At 39.9% G+C, this 24,574-nt stretch overlaps 1 protein-coding gene across 2 annotated transcripts in view; it reads left to right on the top strand.

Annotated features, from left to right (window-relative positions):
* Positions 1 to 7,781: 7,781 nt before the first annotated feature.
* Positions 7,782 to 24,574, top strand: part of cacna2d3a (calcium channel, voltage-dependent, alpha 2/delta subunit 3a) — a 776,701-nt gene continuing 759,908 nt past the window's right edge. For both annotated transcript variants that reach the window (XM_080182611.1, XM_080182617.1), the window contains exons 1-2: positions 7,782 to 8,492; positions 8,873 to 8,954. In XM_080182611.1, the coding sequence (XP_080038737.1) occupies positions 8,374 to 8,492; positions 8,873 to 8,954 (201 nt within the window). In that variant the 5' untranslated portion in view covers positions 7,782 to 8,373. The remainder of the gene's footprint in view (positions 8,493 to 8,872; positions 8,955 to 24,574) is intronic.

The following is a 24,574-nucleotide window of genomic DNA, read 5'->3' on the forward strand; positions in this document are numbered from 1 at the left end:
TGGATGAGATTCATCCAATGATATTGGAAGAAGTGAGAACCGGAATTGTGGAGGCACGTACCTTAATTTCCCAATCTTCCTTAGATACAGGGGTGACGTCAAAGGATTGGAAGAATGCAAATATTATATTCTATTCAAAAATGGGCATTAGGAAAGGCCCAGTAACTACAGGATAGCTAATGTTGACTTGGTAATGGTAAGAGAGCTTTCAGAAGTGATACTATAGGAAAAAATTCTTACAGTACTTTGGCAAGTGCAAATTAATTAAGGAAAGCCAGCATGGATTTGCTGAGAAAAAATGATGTTTAACTAACTTTTTTGACATTCTTTTGTTAAGGTAACAGAGGGTTGATGAGGGTAATGCTGTTGATGAAGTGTACATGGACTCCTAAAAGGCAGATAAACTGCTACACAACAGACTTGTGAGCAAAGTTATAGCTCATGGAATAAAGGGACAGTAACAACATGGACATGAAATTGGCTGAGTGACTGAGTAGTGGTAATAGTTGTTTTTTTTCAGAGTGGAGAAAAGTTTATAGTGGAGTTTCCCAGCAATTAGTGTTAAGATCCCTGCTCTTCTTATTATACATTAGTGACCTGGACCTTGGTGTACAGTGCACAATTTCAAAATTTGCAGATGATATGAAACTTGGAAGTATTAGGTGGATAGTGCAGAGCATCAGAAGAATACATCTAGGTTAGTGGAGTGGATGGACAAGTAGCAGATGAAATTTAATGCAGAGAAATGTGAAGTGATTAATGTTGGTAGGAAGAACACGAGAGACAATATAAAATAAGAGGTACAATTCTAAAAGAGCAGAGAGAACTTCTGTTACATAGAAAGATTGGAGAAATTATGACTGTTCTCTGTGGAGAAAAGAAGGTTGAGAGGAGACTTGATAGAGGTCTTCAAAATCATGAGCAATATGGACAGAGGAGAAACTCTGCGAGGATACAGATTTAAGGTAATTGGCAAAGGAAGCAATGATGACATGAAGAAAAGTATTTTCATGCAGTGAGTGGTTGGGATCTGGAATATAGTATCTGAGAGTGTGGTGGAAGCAGGGTCAATTACAATTTTTTATCAAGGAATGGATCATTATGTGAGAAGGAAAATATTTTAGGGCTATGGGAAATGCTGGGGGAGTGGCACTTGGTCAAATGTTACTTCAGAGGGTCAGCAGAGGCATCATGTGTCAAATGGCCTTCTGTGATGTAACCATTCTATGATTCTATTTATTTGGGAATATCAAATGTCTGTATAAAAAGCATAGATAGATGTTTAGTACAAATACATTTAGGATGCGAACTTGAATTTCATGAATTATACTTTCCAAACTAAAATTTTGATTGCAATCCAAGCTGATCATATACCCTGGGGATGACCTTTCTGAAAATCAGATCCTATTTCTGGGTGATTTCAAATCTGCTATCTTATCCACTTAGAGTTAAAAAATCCTCAGACAGTTTCTCGCCAGTAGGGGAGGTGATGGGGCTTTAATCGATGGCTGAGAACAGCAGAGAGCACAATTGCGCATATGCAGGTCTCTAGTAGCAGAGACCTGCACCCTGTCGCAGCTGTTGTGGGAGATCATGGTCTATCGCGACCACTCCATCTGCCCCAACTGATCAACCCTGTGATCAGGGTGACCCCCATGGCCACCCCAATCACCCCCCTTCCTCCCTCCATCAATCCCTGATGCAGACTGCACAATAGCCACTCCCCCACATTACTGACCATCTGCCCCAATCTCTACAGTGCCCTTGGCACTGTCCTGTGGTCACTGTCAGGGTACAAGGCTGGCACTGCCCAAGGGGTAACCCCCTGCCCCTAACATCCCTGGGGGGTCTCAGTGGTCTCTGGTTCTACCAGTGTGGCCATCGTGACTGGTACCAGTTGCTGGGGACTAGCTGTGATTCTTGCCAGAGAGCACTTTTCCAGGCAAGGCCACATGGGCAAGTGGACTCCGGAAGGATGTTTCCTCTTGTTGGGGAGACTAGAATCAGGAGACATAAGGAAAGATCTGCTATAAAGTGTTTATATGGGGAAGCTGGGTGGAGGCACATCAGGTTCATCTATGATTTTGTCCATGGTTGAATAACTTGTCAGCTTTGATGATACTGTGCCTTTAAGAAATATAGTTATAGTATGTTTCTTGTAGGAGTTGATTTGTCTGAAAGAACATAGAGCTCCATGCTGAGACTGCAGGTTAATAACTAATCTTACTAATGGTGTTTTTGTCGAAATATAGTTAATACAACTGTTAACTTGATTTTTCCCCTAGGATTTCAGAGTAGGGTTTTGATTAGATTGATGACAGGGACCGAATCATGTGCTAATGAGCGGAGCTAGGTTTTCAAGGAAGATTCCGAGTTCCTCTTTCATTTTTTAAAAAACATGTAGTTTGTTGCCTGGTTCCGAAAGAAGTAAGACGTGTGTCTTCTCCTTCTTTCTCAAAGTACTTTGAGAACACTAGGACTGGCACCCTAAGTACAGGTGTGTAGGCCTGTGTTTGGCTAACTGATTTTTAAGAGGGGATTTAAGTCTGTAAAAGGGATATTGCTTGAATTGGAACTTATCGGGATAGGTAAGCAGTTAAGAATTACATCCTGTTGTATTTAAATATTGTTCAGTTGTAAAATGTTAAGCTAATTCATTTGTTATAATTGAACTATGTTGTTAAATAAAATTTGTTTTGATAAAAGCTTCCCAGTTTGTCAGTAGAATTGTACCTGAAGTGAAAAATCATGTCCTCACATTAATGCCAAAGTAGAAAATTGTTGTGGTCTAGTTTAACTTCACAATATAGCTCCGGATTTCTGATCCATACCCTAACACAACACTGAGCATAAATAAACACCATGTGGACAAACTACCAGAATTTTGTCAGTGCCTATTGAGTTGTATCCTAGCATCTCATAGCACCTTTAAGAGACAAAAAGGCAAAATTGAGAGGGACAAGAATGTTGCATCAACATTCTTCTTCTCTGCTATAACAGTAGCATATGAGGCTTACCATTTCTTCCACTGCTTTTATATTCAGCAGATGATGCTTTGTATTGTTTCTGTGATAAATGCTACTTAATACTTCGTTTAACTGACTTAGGGGAGTTAGTTAGATACAGTGAAGTGTGGTCTCAACACTCCACTCCTACCAGACCCAAGTCCTCCACTGGATGTCAACCCAGCATTCAGAGATTGGATCACTGTCTTCTGAAGCTGAGCTCTTGCGTAGAAGATTCTGAGGCAGAAATGCTATCATAGCGCCAATATAGGTGCCATTTAATTCTATTATTTGATTAAGTGATATTAAGTGATTATTTTAGCTCAGGGAAGGAGGGGAAATTATCAGAAGTATATTAAATCTTCATTTTACTGCTTTACTTCAGGAAGTGAACGCAGAAAATCATGAGATTATGCAACTGAAAAACCACTGACACTTTCAAAATCCCAAACTTAGTTGACTTTTGCTGAGCAAAGCATGGATTTACCCTGATCCACTGAAATATGAAAATGAACTAAGTCATTGCACTTTGAAAAAAAAACAAAATTCTGGAAAATTTCAGCAGGTCTGACAGCATCTGTGGGGAGAGAATAGAGCCAACATTTCAAGTCAGAATGATCCTTCTTCAGGATTGATCATATCATCTTACTTTGACCCAGTTTTGGCTTTACCCCCAATCAGATATGAATATTACATAAGAATAAAAAAAAGGCATAGAAGTGCACCTTCAAAAGCAAGTTAACCTCTGTATAGTATCAGGGTAGGTTTCACAAAGGAAATTATTTCTCCAAGAATAAGGATCAGTGTACTTTCTATTGTGCAGTAACCTTTGTAGTGTCTCTCAAGTGCAAATGCCTTCCAACCCAATAACAAATCAACATTGCACATACTAAACATCCAGCTTGTGCTGAGTCAAAGAAGATATATCATGATTCGCTATTACTGTCTTTGAGGCCAGGGATTTTCAGGGTAGCTTCGTCAGCAACTTATCGATGTTCACTCTTTGAAAAGACACTTGGTAGTGACAGAAAATTATCAGAATGTGCAGATAGATTGACTGAGTAGCAGGGACAAACATGTTATGGAGATATCCCATCTGGATGAATACTGCATAATGTGCCAGATTGTGATCGTATGTCTACTTTACCAAGGAGATTCCTCCACATTAACAAATTAATTATTTATTCACAGGCTTGAATCACTTAGCCTACATTGATTTACTTACATTGCATTTCCTTTCATTCGCAAGTCATTTAAAGCTTAATTCTTGCTTAACATACCAATGCAATAGTTTAGTTCAATAGTTCTGTCCATACTTATAAAGAGTGGTCCTGTGTGACAATTGAATCTTTGATTTTATCCAGATGTGAGGGATCAGGCCCTTCATCAGAAACCTTTAGCTTTGTTAAAGACGAATGAGCCATGCAAAGCAATGTGAATTCCATTAGTCCTTTCCTTTAACAATTCTAAGGAATACGTGATGTTTGTCTGTAAATTGAACAAATATAAACAGCCATAATCCATCAGATGAACAGAAACAAATGTTGTGTCATACCAAATGCAGTGAAATGTAAATGGAACAGGCTAATGAATGTTGAAAATGGGTGAAGTCCAATATAGAAAATGAAGTATTTGCAATATTCTCTGCAAGACCAGTGCCAAAAATACAAAGGTGCCACTTGGTTACAGAACACATAAATAAATGCTAATGAAATGAAGCAGGAACAAGAACTAAGATGGAACTGGCATGATGATCTTGCACTTTCTAGCTTATGAACAGCAGAATTATACAAATACAATGCAACAGCTATTTGCATTTATATGCCATTTGTGTTGCAAAACATACTTCATACAAATAAAGGGGGTTTGGAAACTAACACAAAAAATGAAGTTAGGATTACTGTTTGAACAAGTACTGAAGTATATGACATAAGACGTAGGTTTTGAGAAAGTTTTTGAAGTTAAAAAGATGTACAAGCAGGGAAATTTACAATAATTTACAATTAAATGTTTCACAATAGGATGGGTGCACCCTTGAAGGGTGTAAACATGAGGATGAAGTCTTTCCATTTGAGATATTGGGGCAAAGACAGAAGCAATGGGTGAGCATGATTTGGCGTGGAAGGATATAGGCAATATGGGATGTCCTGAAGTTCATGGAGTGTGGAAAATGGAAGGGTCAGCCAAGTGAGCATTGGAATATCAATTCTAGAGATGACAGAAGGATTAAGATTTTAGTAGTAAATGGGTTGAGGTAGAGGTGGGGGTTGGTAATGTTACACAGGTGAAAATAGGTGATCTTTGTGATTAAAAAGTAAATTCAACATGTGGTTTAACAGGAACCTCAAAGTTTGATTTAGTGGAAGGAGATGAAGAATGTGATTAATAATGCTATATAGTTTGTGCTGGGGGTGGACAGACATTGGCTTTGTCTTCCCGACGTTCATGTAAAGGGAATTGCAACTCATTCAAGATTATCATTCAAGAAGCCTGATAGTACAGAAGCAGTAAAGAAGCCTGATAGTACAGAAGCAGAAAATAAGTTGAATGAGATGGCAGAAAGGTAGAATTCGATATCACCAGCAAACAGGTGGAAGTTGAGCTCGTGTCTGCAGATGATGTAGCCAAAGGGCAGCGTGTGAAAGAGAAAGAGTTCAGAAATAGATTTTTACAGTGCAAGACCACAATTGATGGATCCATGCGCCAAGTCTTTGGATGAGTTTCAGTTTATGGAGGGTGGACAAACAATGTGCAGAGCATTAACAATGGCATTAAAGTAAGGATAGAGGTAAATTCTCTTACAGTCTGTGAAATAAGCTAGCTCAGTAAAGGGCAGATATTGGGTAATGACATTTAGATCAGGGTCAAGGAGAATGGCAAAGTCGTTCCCTGTTTAATTTGAGCACACTGCCATAGAGGGCAATGGAATCAGTATGGAATATTTTTCATATTTTGCAAACAAGGTGCAATAATTGTGGAATTACGTTGGCAGAGGTAGTGACTGTTACTGAATGACAACACACAGAACAAGCCTAAAAGATGAATAAGGTTTGTATCTTGGGAGACGCTGGAAGTGGTCACACATGGGAGGTAAAAAGCAGAAATTACAGGACATGTGTTAGCTGATTTGGACAAGTGCAGTGGAATTATGTGAAGGTGTTATGACAGTGATGTACCATAAAGGCCAAATAACGGAGCAGTAGACTGTGCTGAATAGCACAGGTAGATTACAGAGTACAAGAAGGAAAAATGCACTCCAGATGCAGTCACAAAGGATATAATTGGCATTAACTAGGGTAATCTCAGTGCTGTACAGTCGAAAAATCAGGTGGAAACAATTTGAACAGCAAATAATAGAAGTATTGAACCTGGAGTTTAGTGATGAAAACACCTTTGAGAAAGGAAAGGAGGGAAGCTTTAACATTCGATTTGATTTGATTTTTTATCACAGGTATTAGCATACAGTGAAAAGTATTGTTTCTTGTGCGTTCTACGGACAAAGCATACATTTTGTAGAGAAGTAGACAAGTGCAAAATGTAGTATTATAGTCATAGTTAGGGTGTAGAGAAAGATTAACTTAATGCAAAGTAGGTCCATTCAAAAGTCTGACGGCAGCAGGAAAGAAACTGTTCTTCAGTGGGTTGGTACTATACGTGACACATAACACTATAGTTGGGGAGCATGAAGAAGTTGAGGTTGTATTAATGGAAGAGAGGACCGATAACAGTATTTTTGATGAGGGAACAGCGCCCGCACAATTGAAATCTAACAAAAGACCAGCTTGAATTTTGCACCACTTGGGCAAGGATGAACAGCGCAATTACAACAATAATTTACTTTACAATTATGACAAAATCCAGGCGATTGATAACCAACATCTGATGATGATGATACTGTCTGCAGGACTTCCTCATAACATTCCAATCAAAGCCTGAAGGGGTCTGTTTACTCAAGTGCGGCAACATGAGATCAAAAGGAGTTAAAAAGCGGATAAGTTCCTCTGGTGAGATCCAGTCTGACCACCGATATGCAGCACATTTGCCAAGCCACAGAGCCAGTAATGCGATGCGCTGTTTCTGTAGTTGAGAGGGTGAATTGTCAGGATAATTTTGTTAATAATTTCTTGGAGTTCAACCTTTAAATAAGACACTTCTCAGGAAATTGTTCACACAGAAAATAATTGAAATGTACAGATACATTGTGTAGCGGGAATGAACAGGCGAGAGAGATGTCCCAAATGAACAGACATTACGTTGTGTTAGCTTGTGATCTTATACATACTTTACCAAAGGGATTCCTCTACATGAAGCAATTAATTATTCATTCGCAGTGTTGAGTCATTTAGCCCGCGTTGATTTACTTATGTTGCATTTCCTTTCATTCATAAGCCTTTTTAAGTCTTCATTTTTTCCCTTAACACTCCAATGCAGTCATTCTGTACTACAAGACTTAATTGAATTTGTTGCAGACCAGACTGTGCACCTGAAAAGGGTCTGCTGTTTTAAAGATGATTTTAACGTGGCTCGGCACTGGAAATCCTATTTTCCCCTGTGATAATTCTCCTTTGAGTGCGTGCGCTTATTTTTGTCTTGAGAGTTACTCGATTCACTTTGTAGTCAACTCCACCCCGTCAGCTGAATACGAAAAGATTTCGAGCAGCGGCGCACGAAATGAATTGGGACGTCTCCAGTGGGTGTTCACCATCTCAAGTGTAAGGTCCGTGAGTCACTTTGAGCTCAACCCCCCTGTCAGCCCTACAGCAAAGTGCTTCTCACTCAGCCCTGCTATCAGTCCTGGAAGAGGCATTGTGTCACAGTTTTTTTTCTCCCAGTGCTCTTACTGCCTTTCATCAGCACTTTCCATTAATGCCTGCTCCGGTGAACCAGCGCTGCATGACTTGATGTGGGATGAATGCTCGAGGTTACCAGGAAGATAAAGGGAGCCTGCAGGCAGCTTTACATCTATACAGTGAACATTAATTGTGAGAAGATAGCTTACTCTGTTGAAATCAATAGACTCTTGTGGCCTGTAGCAGAGGGCACACCGGACCGGCAGTAGGTCACTGAATGATGATATTATACAGGGGACTGCATACTGCAGAGTTGTTAAGAAGTAAATGCAACTGCCTGCAGTAAAGGTAGAATCGGTCTGACTACCGAGGATCTAATACCAGCAGCAACATTTTGAACTCACTGAAGCTTTTCAGTTGCTTCCCTGTTTTTTTTGTCTCTCTTTTATCTGGGATGTCCCAGAAATGAAAATGAACTGACAATCTATTTTAAACCCCGAGACACAGCGCGGTATACCATTAGCAATCAGCTTTATTCTAATTGTGCACTTCGTTCTGATCTGTGGAAGTACAAAAAAATGCAGAGAGACATGCATATTTTACAAGCTTTCTGTAGCTTTTCTGTAATCGTGTGGACATCTTTCAGTATTACACTGACACAAGCGAAAGAATCTCAGCAACAAATTCCCCTAAATGTGTAAGTCTTGATTTCTGTTCTTTTTGCATTTCATATCCAGTCAGTTGATTGTGTCTGCAGTTAAGTGAATGAACGTTGGATTAAATTTAAACTTGGTTTAATACTAGTGTTTTGCAACGCTGCAGAATCTCTATGGTTCATAAAACATAACCTCATGTTCTGCGTAATAGCCCGAAATCTATAGTTTAGTCTGATCTGATGTATTGCACACCAACATTTGGATCTCAAAAATGCTTGATAGGTAAAAAAAAATCTTGTGTGATATGACAAAATTAATTAAAGAAGAAACAACAGGATTACTTTCTATTGATTACAGTTGGAAATCAAATTGTTCTCTCTCTTTCCAATGTTACCATCCACATATTAATGTCTTTTTTTAGGGTAAAACTATGGGCTTCAGCCTTTGGAGGGGAAATCAAATCTATTTCGGCCAAATATTCAGGCTCACAATTCCTGCAGAAGGTAAACAGCCTCTTCTCATTTTTTAATGTTAGAATTATTGTCTGATTGTTTTCGAACTTAATAGTCACTTAACAACTGATTGGATTTTAAGTAACTGACCCTCTTCAATAAGCTATGATATTTATCATTCCATTTTAACTGATGCGTATTTAATTGAACATGTTTGGCAGTCCTTTCGATTGCTGTCCGCTTGCAGAAGCTAAGATTTATGTCACCCCATCATGACTGATACTGATTTAATTGACCATTCTTGGCTCAGTTAGCAGAGTCTAGGGCTAACTTTCATTGTTCTGACCGGCAACCGTTTAACTTTTCACTTGACTTTTTGAAAATATTTTAGTTTGGAAAAACTAGCCACATACATAGTTGGTGTGTGATTTTTTTGCAGCCCATACAGTGCGCTGACTTCATCCCGCTGTCATTTCGCCCCAGCGCTGGGATGTATTACACCATTACAGATAAGAGAAATGAGTATCTTATCTAACTGTTCAGGTGCATAGCTGGATAATATTCTGGTGCACTGCTACAGGACTCTGAAAAAGAATTGTTGCACAGTCCATTAAATTGCTATTGAAATGAAGAATAGGAGTTAAAACCTATGCCAAATGAGTAACTTTTTCGCAAAATAATTATGTGCTGTAGTAATTGTAAACAGAATGAATTGCATGTTTTTAGTCGGCCTATTGTTTAAGATACATCGAAATGTTGGGCAATTAAAATGTTAACATTAGAATATGATTTTATAAGATAAAGTAACTGAATTAAATAAGTGCAAACAGGCCAATTCACAATATCATAAATGCATAATGATGCATTGTGGGGATTTTTCACAAAGCGTGAAAGACCCATATGTCACACAGATCAAAGCAATAGTAGTATAAGATCATTATTCACACGAATGAGAGAATATCACAATAAAGTATGCTCTTTTCACAAGTAATTATACTATGGGGTGATATGGTGATTTTGTTTATTACATGGTGTATTTTTAAACATGGTCTGAAGTACACGTGATGAGTGATTTAGTTAATTGGTGACTAGCAATAGTTAGGCTATTTTACTTTTACAGTCACCAGAGTAATGAAAATATTAATAGAATCCATGTGATAAATTTAAACAAATAAAACATATAGTCAGTTCTTCTCCATGATTTTACCTTATCCTTATCATTAGTCTGCAAATAGTTTTGGCTGTTCTCCTGCGTTATACCCAAACACGGAAAATGTCCAATACCAGAAAGATATGTTTCTCGTTTCTTACTGTGATGGCCCAGCTCTGTGCTATTTTATAAGATTGTGTAATGACGTGCTGACAATAATTGTGAATTTAAGAGTATTAAAGTATGAAGAAGCATTTTTTAATCTCTTGGAACACATGCGGTGCAACCTACATCATAAAAAGAGAAAAGTTAAAGAATTTGGAGCATCTTATATTTTGGTACTTGACAATGCCACCTAAGTGGTTCTGTATTGCCAAGGAATGCTTTTATGGAAATACAAAAATAATGAAATATATAAAGATAGTGATTCAGATGGAAAAATGTACTAGGCCAAATAGATGTTGGTCTAAATCTAGAATAATATTTTTTAAATGCAACATTGTAAGCGTTGCAAATATAATGGAATAAAATGGTGGAAATTGTGACAGGCCCTTGCTGCTTGCAGGGTTACACCAGAAATGTAAACCTATCTTTTCCGCTGATGGATGTGACAGACCTCCTGTACGTTTCCAGCATGTTGCGTATTATTATAGGCATCACCTTAACTACAGTCTCAGATTCAATCGCTCAAACAAATTTTATCTTGATTTATAAACTGTCGACTTATGCATTGGTGTGATGATTCTGGGTAATATACCAGAGAACTGATTTATGGAAAACTGCTTCTATATTAGATATTCTCCTCTCTCTCTGTCTCTCTCTTTATATATATTTTTTCTGTGAAACAAACATAGCTAATTTACAAGGTTTTTACAGTTGTCATGTAGATTTCACAGTGTGAAAGAGATTGTCAGCCTCCCACAGAAGGCCATGCTTACATTGCAAAAGACTTGGTAAAACCATCCCTGCTTACTAATGCATCTTTGACAACATATATACATAAATAAATTTGCATATAAAGCACCATCTTAAACTACTAATTTCAAAACTAGGTGCAGAGTTTTCAAATAATGCCCGAAAATACTTAAAAATGGAACTATCATACTGTTGCCATTTTACAAGTTAGTTCTTCCTTTTATTGAGAAAAAATGCATTCGAAGAACAATTATTGAGTTTTCAAGTGATACACAGGATGAGTGTGATAATCTTGCAATCAGATACATTGGTTATTCAGAAACAGTTGTTTTTCTTTCACTTTTTAAATTTCTTGATCAATCTTTTGCTAAGGAATTTATTGTCAGTTTTTGAATGGTTTAATAACACTGTTGACTATCAGCAAGATTATGTGAGTTGTAATAATAACATTAGCAGAAACTGGGATAAATGAGAAAAATATCACTGTGTTTATAGTATAACAGATAATAAAATGATCATACTTGAGTTGGAAAATGCATTAGATTATATTAGTTGAACATTTGAATCATCAGTGGAACTTTGCAAAGTATAATATCAGTAAATGATATTGCAGGGTAATATATCTAAAATGTTGAATAACTCAATATCTCACTTTCTCTTAGTCATAATCAAAGACATATGTTTGATAATATCTTAATACTTGTATATGTTCTGCATTGATGGAAATTGGTGAGTTGTTGAAAAAACAGTTGCGTCAAATATATTGGCATGGATTTTGCTCTCAGCAGCAAATGAATGGCCTTTGCCAGTTGTGTCATGAACCTTTGCAGGCTTGTCAGTGGAGAATTCCATGAATCCAGCATCTTTTCCAAAGTGGTTTCCTCTACAGTGCATCTGTGGCACTGTGAACAGGGCAACAATAATGAGGCTCTTCAACCAATCAGGTTGAATAATTTTTACTGAGACACACAGCTTCAAAACGAAGAAATATAAAACATAAAATATAAATTAGATTTTCATGATGTAGAAAGAGTGAAATGGAGATTAGAAGAAAATTAAATGTGAAGTACAGCTAAAGAGATAAGCAGAAAAAAAGCAAAAAATATTATATAGTATTTAAATTTGCAACATCAATTTTCTGTTGAGGGAATGAGAGTCTACACTAATAAAAATAATTTTTCAGGGCCAGAGAGGTTGTTCAGCAATATATATCACTTGAATTAATCAGTTAAAAACTCACTACTAAATGTGTCACCTTTAACTTTCTCAGCCACCATCTGTGTGGAACTAATGAACAAAGTCTCCAAAGTTCACTCCATTGCAGTGACTCTATTAGCAAAGATTACAACAGCATGTCATTTGGAGGAGTGAGTCAATTCTAAACTTCTGGATTTTCATGTATATCTAATTTGTGCAGATGCTGGAATTTGCTTTCAGGTTTATCTTGCAAAGATGGTAAGTTTTGATACCCTCACCTTTAATATCACAGTAAAATCCATCCACTGACTCTGTCTATACTTCCTGCTGCCTCAGCAAAGCAGCCAGCATAATTAAGGACCCCACGCCCCCCAGACATTCTCTCTTCCACTTTCTTCCTTCGGGAACAAGATATAAAAGTCTGAGGTCACGTACCAACTGACTCAAAAACAGCTTCTTCCCTGCTGCTGTCAGACTTTTGCATGGACCTACCTTACATTAAGATCTTTCTCTACACCCTAGCTATGACTGTAACACTACATTCTGCACTGACTCATTTCCTTCTCTATGAATGGTATGTTTTGTCTGTATAGCACACAAGAAACAATACTTTTCACTGTATGTTAATACACGTGACAATAATAAATCATATCAAAATTCAAAATCTGGGCCTGTTCATGTATGTCAAAGTCAGTAACACAGTTTTGAGTTTCAGATAATGTGGAAGAAGAGCTCAACTTGACCCCAGGTGGGACTTGTATATAACTTGATTGCTTTGATTGTACCACTAATTTTTTACCTGCTGATTATTTTTTGTGTGATTAAAAGATGAATAGATTTGAACAGGGTCCTTTCAAACATGCTTATTTTTGATAATTTACTATGATCATCTGTCATCTGGCTTGTTCTATTATCATAACCTGAAAGGAAGTAAACTTAAAAATAAATAAATTTGGCAGCAACGTATGCACTTTGTAAATGTATGCGCTATAAAAAAATGTAAATATATGTTCTATAAAAAATGTGTTGTGTACAAGGGATGATTCTTCCCTATATTAATTATAAAATTATTGCTTCATGTGAATATACATAGCTAAAAATAAAAATAATGGTTAGCCTCTGATGAATTGATAATTCTCAAATTCCAATATTTCCTCAAGGGGTTTGGTAATGTTAGTCTTTCCCATTGTCTTGGGAACATATAATATAATGGGCTAGATCTTACCAAAAAATGGCAGTTGTGTTTCTGGTGAGTTTTCACTCCAGATCTTACAACAGCTTACCAAAAAAAATCAAGGGGACATGTGACATGTCATCATATGTGGGAGGGAGGATGGGGGTGGTATCATGGCGCAGGGCCTCAGCAAGCTGGTAAAACTTGGCTGTACAGAGGTCAGGGCACCATCTTTAAAGGGCACCCTGAACATAACTTGAGTAAATCTTTCCCCAAGTCCACCATGGAGGTCTCAGGTGCTCCCTTCCGCCCCCCTGATTAGAGTCAGCCTTTCTCTACTTGCTCCTCTATCTTTGGCCCTTTCCACTCCCCTCCCCAAACCCCCATCACACAGCCTGAGCCAGCACTCACATCGTCCCACCTGCATATCTCCCCCCCCGCCCCCGCCAAGTCATTGCCAAAATCCCCAGGTCCTTCATCTGCTCCCAGTCGCCGCCACATCTATATGAATACCCTCTCTGAGACTCCCACTGGGGCATGCCCCTTGGGACAGATTGGCATTGCCTTGGTAGTGTCAGCCTGTGCCAAGGGGATTGCCAGAAATCCATAGAAGTTGAATTGGCTGGCATCTGTCACGTCACCACAGTGTCAATATACAGTGGGGGTGTCAATATCTGGCAAGGGGCAAGTTAATTTTATTAAAATCCATTCAAATGCATGTAAAGCAGGTTCATGCCCATTAAATTGCAAACCCGTCGGCAAGAACTATAACTTCTGAAACTTGAGCCTGTGCCAACATTCGCATAGGTGACGAGCATGGGCTCAAGCTCACCACCATTAAGAAAGAATATTGCTGGATGGAGTTTTCAGGCCCTTACTGTTGGTGGAATCTTCTGGTCCCACTGAAGGGAGATCCCCCACTCCCCATGATGGGTCCCTGGCAGCAGGACAGTTGGGCCATATGAAACACTGTAGATTTTGGTGGAACAGGAAGAACAGCTAATGGCCAATGGTGAGCTGCCTGCACTGCTGGAAAATACATTGCGGGGAGGTGAATAAAATCTGGCCCGATGGTTCCTTAAAAAAAATAAATTAGTACTTGAAAATTTCCAAGTAAAATGGTGACCAATTCTTTATTCACTGTATTTGAAATTGGTATTTTTCCTGAGAAAATCAATAGTCCTTTCAACAGAATCATAACGACTCAAAAGGAAGTAATGTCTGGAAACTACTTCTTGTTTGAAGTTCTTCTCAGTATCTGCCTGGGATTTACAAATTATTTTGTTATATTGACTCTGAAGGCTGTAAATTCTGCCAAGGAAGAGGCACTATTTTTTTCATGCCTTTTCCCTCCTTGATTTGTAGCCTTTTTTTGGAGGGATATTGGGCCCAATTTTACCAACACTTTGCGCCTGTTTTCTGGCACGAAATCGTGGTAAATTCGGGTGTGAGACCTTTATCGCAATCTGCACCCGTGTCCGTGTAGATCACCACTTTATCAAGACCCGCGAATGGATCCATTCTGTGTCCAAATTGGGCATTTGTATGCATTTAAATTGAATTAATGAACTGCCCGTCCAATTCTATCAGCCTTTCCCCCTTTACCACCATGTTTGTTGATCCGGAATCGTACTTTTAGGGACATGCTGAATAAAAGTCTGAGTCGGGTGCTCCAGCCTCTGAAGAGAGCGTTCAGTGTTCTCTGACTCAGATCAGTGTTGGGGGTGGAGGGGGGGGGAGGCGGGTCAGATCATTCTCTGGTTGGAGGAGGGGAATGAGGTCAGATCATTGTCTGGTTGGGGGGGAGGAGGAAGAGGTGGGTCAGATGTATCTCTGGCAGTGGGGGGGGTGCTGATCATTGTGTGGGGGGAGGCCTGATCATTGTCTGGTCGTGGTGGGAGAGGCCTGATCGTTGTCTGGTGGTGGGGGGGAGGGCTGGATCATTGTCTGGTGGTGGGGGAGGGTAGGAGGCAGGTCAGATGTTCTTCTGGAGGGGAGGGAGAGTGAGGCCAGATCATTCTCTTTGGGGGGGGGGGGGGGGGGAGCACAGCAAGTTCGTTGTCGGGGGTGGGGGGGGGGTGGAAGTAAGGCCAGATCATTGTTTTGGGGGGGGGAGGAGGATGGAGGCGGGTCAGATGGATCTCTGATGGGGGGCAGGGGGATCCGCTGCAGTTTGCGGGTGATTGGTCTGGGCAGTGGGGGGGATGGATAAGGGGGCAGTCATGTGCATGTGTCCCCCTTATCTACCCCCCTGCACTACCCACACACATCAATGCCCCCCTTATCCACACCCCCACTACCCAGATTGATCGTCATCCCTGCCCCCCTCTCCTTCATCGATTGCCCTCAGAGAGGAAGCGGACCCCCCTGCCCCCCACCAGAGATCCATCTGCACCCCCCAAGATACATCTTACCCGCCTCCCTCCTCCACCCCCACCTAAGGTATATCCTCGCTCCCAGTTTTCGCTCCTGCTTTCTCCGCTTTCTACGACTCGGGAGCGATCTGACACGGGAGCGCTTTTTCCAAATTTTTTCTAATTGTAGTTCAGAGCTCTGTTCGTTCCGGCAGCACTAAGCTCCACCCACAGCAGGAATCAGACTGGAGATGGCTGAGAGCGTATGGGGGCACCTGAAAGCAGGTTTCTAAGTCGGATCTGTACTACGCCCAGAATCAGCACTTAGAATCAAAATGGTAAAATCGTGGAATACTTTCCATAGATGAACATTCTGGAACAATTCAGGAAATTCAAAGGGAGACTTTTGATGGTGGTTCACAGGGCACGTGATTTCTGATAGGTAACAAATACATTTGTTATACCATATATTTACCGCCAAATGGACTGTGGATATATTCCCATTGTTTGGAAATAGTGCTGCTTTAAAGAACTGATAGCTATATTTGTGAATATTAGAAATGAGGTATAAGATTAAGCTTAAGATTAATTTTCAGTTAAAACTTGAGCTAGCTTTGTGTTAAACAAAGATGCCTGCATGTCAGTGGATTTGATTTCACTTTAAACTGTGCCTGCATTGTAATCGAAGATTTATGACATAAAATCAGTTACGGGGTGAAAATACTAAGTGTTGCTTAGCAAACATGAGGCATATGCTGAAGAATAGAAGCATTTGGGTTCAGTTTGAAACCAGGTGTCTGAGAACAAGGTAGTTCTGTCAAAAATCACCAGTCAGACAGGACAATAGAGTAAGGGACAGAAACTAAGTACCACAAGCTAAAGAGTAATTAGTTCTAGAAACCAGATGGTGAAAGTGGAGTCACAGGAAGACTGAGTCAAAGGATGAAGAACTGGAATCTGAACCAGTTACTGTTCACTGAAATTAAGACACTCCCAGTCACAGACAGAGCTGTGCGGTGCAGATTTGATGAAGTGGTCAGCAAGAAGTCAGGCATTTGAAGTAATCCTAAGGTTCTGGACACCTTAATACAGCTTGTGAAGCAGTGGTGTTTTGTTGGCATGGCTGGGTACCAAGTATCTGGGGGAGGTGACGAGAAATCCATAGAAGTTGAATTGGGTGGCATCTGCCACTTGGTTTCAGAGTGTGGTATGTTTGACCTATTGGTCTACATGAACTGTGTATTTACTGAGAATATTAAAGTAGAACATTAGAGTTTAAGACATTTTGTATCTTGTGTAATGTTTATAGATCTGTGTGTATCTGTGAAAGTGTATGGAAGTGAAGAAGTTGTGTATTATAGTTAATTTTTTCTTGCTGAATTATTGTTTTATTCTTTTGTTAAAAGTCAACCTGTAGTCTTGCGACTCCGTTCATAAATACTTCTAAATAAAAAAGTAGAAGTAATGATCCACTGAGCCAAATGGTCTGTTCTGGGATCTGACTGTCCAATAGTAACGTCAGCTGGAAATTATAACAGAAGCAGGAACTCTTGTGGGATTTTTTGAAATTTGAGAGCAGAGTTTTGGATGCTGATTAATAATAATTCATCAGGATCTTTCGATATATGGACAATAAGTTACTGGACACTAGATAGCAAAACTGGGTGTGGGATTAATTGTCATTTAGTGGGATCTGTGAATCCTTAAAGAAAAGGTCTGTGGCGGTACTGGACATGGGAACTAGAGTTGCTGTGAGGTAAATTATATGGGTTGGAATCCAAAATGGCATTGGAAGTTGCTAAGGCTTTTCTAAAGATGGAAGATGTAATCCTGCCTTGTTTATGGAAAGTAATAAAGAGCCAGTGGGGTGAGAAGATCAGTTGCAGTTAGGATTACCTGTAAGGGTGAGCAAAGCAGACGTAGTTAAAATAAAAGTGCAGCATTTGAAATTGCAAGGTATGCCTGAGTGACAAACTTCTACAAGAGATGATGCACTTGATTTGGCTAGGATTCAATTAGCAATGAAAAGAAAACCTGAACTGGAGGCAAAAGAAAAGGAAAAAGAGCACGTCAAATGGAACAAACAAAAAGACAAGAGAAAGAAAAACAAAGGGAATTTGACATGTGAAAACTTAACTTGCAGAGCTGGCTAAGGAGGAATGAGAGAAGGAGAAAGACCCGGAGGTGAGGTAAAACTTATTTCCGGATAAGAGGCCAATGAGAAGCTTAAATTTAAAAAATTTAAATTTATAAAAGCTCTTCCAAAATTTGAGGAAAATGATATAGATGATTCTTCATTATATTTGAAAAGGTAGCTAAACAAATGGAATGACAAAAAGAAATGTAGAAATTACTATTACAAAGTAGGTTTGTAGAGCTCATGAAGTGTCTGCATCAATACCAGAAGAGGCATTTGTAAAATATGATGCAATTAAAAAAAGCTATCTTTAATTCGTATGAATTGGTTCCCGAGGTATTCAGATAGAAATTTTGGAATATACGGAAATGGCCCAAAAAGATCAACATTGAATGCAAAAGAATAAAGCAAAATAATTTTGATCATTGGATGCGGGAATTAAAGGTAGAAATAACATGGGAAGCTCTGAGGAAAGTAATTATCTTGGAAGAATTTAAAGACGCTCTTTCTTTGGCATCTGGGACCCATGTTGAAGAATAGCAGTGTTAAAATGGCAAGACAGGCAGTAAATGTGGCTGGTGACTATGAACTGGTCCATAGAACCAAACCTTTGTCCCATCATCTTTACAAACCTGAGAAGGATAGGAAATGGAATGGTGAAAGGAAGTGAGGTAGCCCGGGAAGAGAAGAAACAGTTGGGAATGGTCAAGAAATTTCTGCTTAGATCAAAAAAGAAAGCACCGAGGGTGGAAGTGCCATTCAGAGGCCTATATGTTTCTATTGTAAGAAAGTAGGACATATTCGGGCTGGTTGCTGGAAACTATATGGGAGGCCACTTGCAGTAATTGGAAAGGTGGCGCCTGAAAAGGAAATGGCTGTTAAAATTGTAGCAGTGGTACACGTGAAACATTCTCCCTCAGAATCTCTGAGAAAGGGGGAATATGGTTCATGATGTTTCAGAGAATTCCTCAAATATTGGTGAGTGAGATCAGGCTATTCGAGACTTTGTTTTGAAGAGAGATGTGTTCCTTTATTCCTCCAACAAAATAAGTAAACAAACCAATTTTCTGAGAAATGTTGGGATAGAATTCTTGTTGATAGCGCCTGAGAATACACTTTATATTCCAGATAGCTTTATATTAATAAGGAAGATTAATTGAATGTGTCAACTTAATTTAAGAAGTGACTTTGTAAAAGGAATTGTTATTGTGAGAATTATTTTAAAATTGCCTGTGGGGAAATAAATGTTATCCTGATTAAAAAATGATTTGGCTAGTGAAGATGGTAGTGTGGCGACAACAATATTGCAAGACAGTTGATCCTGTTGATCTTAACTGATTTTTCAAAACTAATGTAGACAAAATGAGACACTTGTTGCAGATAACAAACAATTGAAAGAAAATCTGATTAACATAGAAAATTAATTTTCATGTGTGAAAGAGGAGTTTGCTAATGAAGAAAAAGAGAATTGATGAGAATAATTCAGAAGCAATCATGGAAAGTGGAATACTTGACTGAGCACTTGAATTGTCTAAATGATGAACTTAGAAAAGCAAAGTTAGCAAGGTTGATCTTCAGTTAAAATTTGATGAAGTTAAAAGTATCTTAAGTCTCTATGAAGTACTGCAGAAAATATCTTGAACAGGAATAGGAATTGTTAGTAAATCAGCATACTTCATTGAATAAAAGCAAAATATTGCGGATGCTGGAATCTGAAACAAGAACAGGAAATGCTGGAAAATCTCAGCAGACCTGACAGCAGTTCTGACAAAGGGTCATCTAGACTCAGAACATTGGCTCTATTCTTTACCCACAGATGCTGTCAGACCTGCTGAGATTTTCCAGCATCTTATGTTTTTGTACTTGGTTAAATGCAGAATTGAAAAACAAATTTAGTGGACTGTTAGAACTTCATTATGAAAAGAATAATGAAGTCCTTGAACTTCAAAGCAGACTGGAGAAAATGAAAGAGAAGATGGAGGTGGGGGGTATGGATTAAAAGCTATCTCTTTTAAAGTTGCTCCTGTGAATAAAAACAAATGGCTAAATCTTTATCTATTTGAGTAAAGAATTGATGCAAGTAATATTACTGAAGTGGATATCAGCAATGGACAATAGGAAAAGAACTCAAGTACCTGCAAAATTAGAAGTTACAAAAAGTCAACGAAAAGGTCTGAAATTATAATATTGGCCAGAATTTTCTCATCCCACCTGCCACTGGAATTTTAATGGTTGGGTTGAGGGCAATGTGAAACCCCCTTAACAATTGGGTGGGAATTTCCGGCTTGTAGACTAGCGTGGCTGGAGAATTTTGCCCTCCAGATCAATGACCTGGGACACTGATTTAAAGGTGTTTGTCAGTAGGAATACACATGATGTAGATGTTTGGATATCGGCAAATGGGCAGTTTGTAAAATATCATTCAAAACCTGTTGAGGACTGGACTGATGTAGTTCATATATTATGTAAAAGAGTTGAAGAGTTAGAACAAAACCATGAAACTTCAGAGGGAGAAGGTAATTGATGATGCTGAAAAGAAGTTGAAAAGGTGATGGGATTTGGAGAAACGAAAAAATCATTTATAAGTTCAAAGATCAAACTGAGCTGAAATACAAAACACTTGAGTGAATATAAGAAGCTTCATAGCAACATCCTTGAAACAGCTAGCAGATTTTGACCAGAAAATAAGTGACTTTGCTAAATCAATATTATGGTTTACCACATTTGAGTTCAACAAATGCATCAAAGAATGGAACTATGCCTTTAACAAAAAGGATGATTGGACAGTGAATTTAAGTGAAACATTCTTTTCCAAGTTAATAGAAAAACTGGGAATAAGAAGAAAAAGACTTCTGTTGCAAAATTGCTGTTAGGTTTATTGCCTTTGTTGTGGTTAAATCTTTGCAATGATTCAATATGATGCATAGTTTATGAAATAAGGTAGAGCGATTACTTCAATGAAAGACACAATGGTGTTATGCATTGAATGGTGTTAGGAAAGAGAGTTGGTTTAAATAATTAGTATTTGTGTTTATTAGAATGAAGTATAAGTTAAACTAATTTGTATTTCTCAGGGGTGGGGGGGGAGGTGAGAAGGCAGGATTCTCTGGTCAATCCTCAATGTGTTTTGCGTAGCAGGAAGTGGCACTCCATTTTCCAGCAACAGGATTTTCTGGTCACTGCTGTCAATGGGATTTCCTATTGACTGCACCCCATGTCTCTGGGAAGCCCATGGTAGTGGTACATCGTTGGTGGGTGCAGGAGATCCCACCAGTGTGAACACTCGGACAATTCAGGCACGGCACTCATGTGCTAAGAAAAGGTTAAAACTTTAGTTAGCTTCATATTGAACAAAGGTACCTGCATGTCTGTGGGTTTTGGTCTCACTTTAAACCATGCCTGCTTTGTAATCAAAGGTTTACGCTGTAAAATCAATTGTAGAGGTAAAATAATGGGATGTTGCTGAGCAACCAGAGACCCACACTGAAGAGTAGAAACATTTGGGTTTACTTTGGAACCACGTATCTGAGAAGAATACAACTTTCACAGAAACTGCCTGAAATAAGGGACAGAAACCAAATCCTAGAAGCTAAAGAACAGATAGTTCTCGAAACTAGGGGATGAAAGAGGAGCCCCAGGAAGACTGAGTCCAAGGGACCAAGAACTAGAATCTGAACAAGATACTGTTCGCTAAAGTTAAAGGGGCAGAGAGAGAGGCTTTCAGTTAAAGATAGAGCTGCAATGTGTAGACCTGATGAAGTCAGCTAGCAATAAACAAGACATTTGAAATAATCTTAAGGTTGGTGATACCTTAATTTAGCCTGTGCAACAGTGGTGTTCTGTTGGCATGGCTGGATACCTGCAAGATTTCTATGAAGCTTGGATACATGTGAAATCCAAGGCAGAGATATATTAAAAGGAGAGTTTGAAATCCTGGATGTGGAACCCTGGCGAAGACGCCTAATACAAAACATTGTATGGGAGAAGATTTCAAAGTGTGTTCTTTGAGACTGGTGATTGGAAACCGGTGTGTGGAAGTTAAAATTCCAGTGAGACAGTTGGTTCACAATGTAACAAGCGTCTGGGAGGATTTGATGAGAAATCCACAGAAGTTGAATTGGTGGCATCTGTCACTTTGTTTCAAAGTGTAATGTGTCTGGCCACATTTCACTTATTGGTTTACCTGGACTGTGTACTTACTGACAGCATTAGAGTTTAAGATATCTTGTATCTTGAGTAATCCTTATAGATCTGTGTCTATCCGTGAAGTTTTAGTGGAAGTGAAGGAGTAGTGTATTATTGTTAATCTTTACTTGTCGAATAAAAGTCCAAAGTCGCGCAGGTCAGATGGATTGATCATGCCAAACTCCTCTTTAGAGTCCTAAAATTTATAGATTATGGGGATTAGCAGGGATAGAGCCTGGGTAAAATTCTCCTTTGGAAAGTTGGTGCAGACTCAATGGGCTAAATGGATTCTTTCTGCACTGTATGGATTCTATGAAAAGTTTTATTATTTTGTTAAAAGTCAATTGGCCATGCCCTGACTCTGTCATACAGATCTCCAAACAAAATATAAAAGTTATGATCTATTGGGCCAGGATTCTGTTCCGAGGTCTGACTGTCCAGCAATAATATCAGCTGGGACCGTAACACCATTTAAGTAACTGACGTTGACAATGTAAGCAGTTGCAGGGCTAACTTCATTTAATTATGGTATGTTGTTAAAAATAACAGTATACATGAATCAATGGATGGAAACAAAACAATAGTTGCATATCCCGGATAATGCAAATTTATTTACGCAAGGGAATACTGGGGGGGGTGAGTGGTGATTCTCCCAAAGAAATTCTAAGTGTTGAATTCATGTGAAAACTGGACTAAATCACGCTGTTTTTTTTCAGCGGGAGTTTGAAAATGAATCTCCCACATTCCGTGCACTGCAAAGTGCACTAGCGTAAATCACACTGAAAACCAGTGGGTAGGACTGGAGAGGCTGGCAGCATAGCGCTGAGTGTACCCGGTCAGGCAGCACAGAGATTGGCCCTTGCCTACTGGCCTCCCGATCGCTGGCTAGCTCGATCATTGACCAGCCCTGTGACCACCCCCTCCACATTGCTGGCTGTGCGACTCCCCTATGGCCCAATCACTGGCTCCCAGACCATATCCAGGCCGAGCTACGAACCCCTCTCTCCCCAATACCATCACTGCAGTGCCAACCCTCCCCGCCTGCAGTCCTGCCCCCCTCATCCCCAGACCACCCTGATCTTGACCTCCCTCCTTCCCGCTTCAATGCTGTCTGCAGACTGGCAGCAGGACCCACCGATTGTCCCACCAATGTTTTCTATTAGGGGTCTTCGCCAGGGATCCACATCCAGGATTTCAGACTCTCCTTTCAATATATCTGCCTTGGATTTCACATGTATTCAGGCTCTGCCCCTATCAGGCCTCACCCACCCCCCCCATATGCTCTGCGTCCTTGGCACTGCCCCATACCTGATGGGCAGTGCCAAGGTGCCCCCAGTCATTGGAATTTTCCCCCTTGGGCAGAGCCAGGGGCACAGACTGGCACTGCCTAGGTGCCAATGCCCAGTGGCACCCCCTGCTGATCAATCCTGTGGGGGGCCCCAATTCCATCCTTCCCTCCCCCCTTCACTCCAGCAGGATCAGGCCATCAGCTTCCTGAAAGTGAGGAGTTATTGTAAACTGTGCTGGAGTGAAATACTCCTAGCTGGAGACATGGTGGGAGGGGTGGGGAGCGTAGGAGGAGTGTTGAGGGAGTGGCTAGCGGGCCCAGAGGCTTCAACCCCTGGCCCGCTAATCATGTTTAAATTATACTAAAATCTGCCCCTGCATACCTAAAGCAAATCTGCACCTATTTTTGGCGTGGAGCTGATGGCGCCAGAAATCTGGCACTGGAAGAGGTGCTCAGGTCCGGATGCTTAGCGTGGATTGGGCTAACCTGGACCTGCTGAAATCTCCCAGCCCACTGCAGTAATAAATTAGCACAATGGGATGAGAGAATCACCTGCAGATTCCTAGGTCAGAATGTTTGTTCTTGAATTTGCTGCATTTTGGTCTGAACCCATGAGACATTGGCTTCAAACTCCCGATATGATTTTTGAAGGATAGACAGTTAGTGGCCAGAAAGTACATTTGCCATCCAGTTAAGGACAGTGGGCAAGCTCCTGAGGTCTGAGGATCATTTGCAGGCCCTCCAACAATGAGGTATCAGTAAGCCCAATCATCAGAAGTGAGAGCTGCCGATGCGAGCAGGATAGGGTAAAGTGAAAAGAAGCATCATCAAAAGACTTTGTTAAAATATGAGGATAAAACTGGCTACAGATGCCAGACCAGTACTGTGGAGGGCACTTCTCCTTGAGGCAGCCTGAGGCTGCAGCTGTGGCTATCTCACATTTGTGGTTATGGGGTGGACAGGGGTGGGATGGTGGTGGTTGTGTTCAGAAATGTTGGATAAAACACCAGTCCCCCCGGTCTGCACTGTGCCCTCAACTGGTCTATTAACGTCCTTAATTAGCTAACCAATGCTTGCAGTTAACACGGTAGGCATCATCATCCTTCAGTCTATCAATCACCCACTGCTAAAGCGACCCTGAGCTGGAAAATTGCCTGCCCACCTGCTTCCATTCTCTCCTTCATAGCCTTAGGGTGGAATTTTTCGGCTGTTCCCATCAGTGGGATCTTTCGGTCCCACCAGAGGAGACCTCTGCATGGTTGGTTCCCTGG

Source organism: Carcharhinus amblyrhynchos, chromosome 3 (assembly GCF_965287045.1).
Source record: "Carcharhinus amblyrhynchos chromosome 3, sCarAmb.v2.hapA, whole genome shotgun sequence".
Classification (NCBI taxonomy): domain Eukaryota; kingdom Metazoa; phylum Chordata; class Chondrichthyes; order Carcharhiniformes; family Carcharhinidae; genus Carcharhinus; species Carcharhinus amblyrhynchos.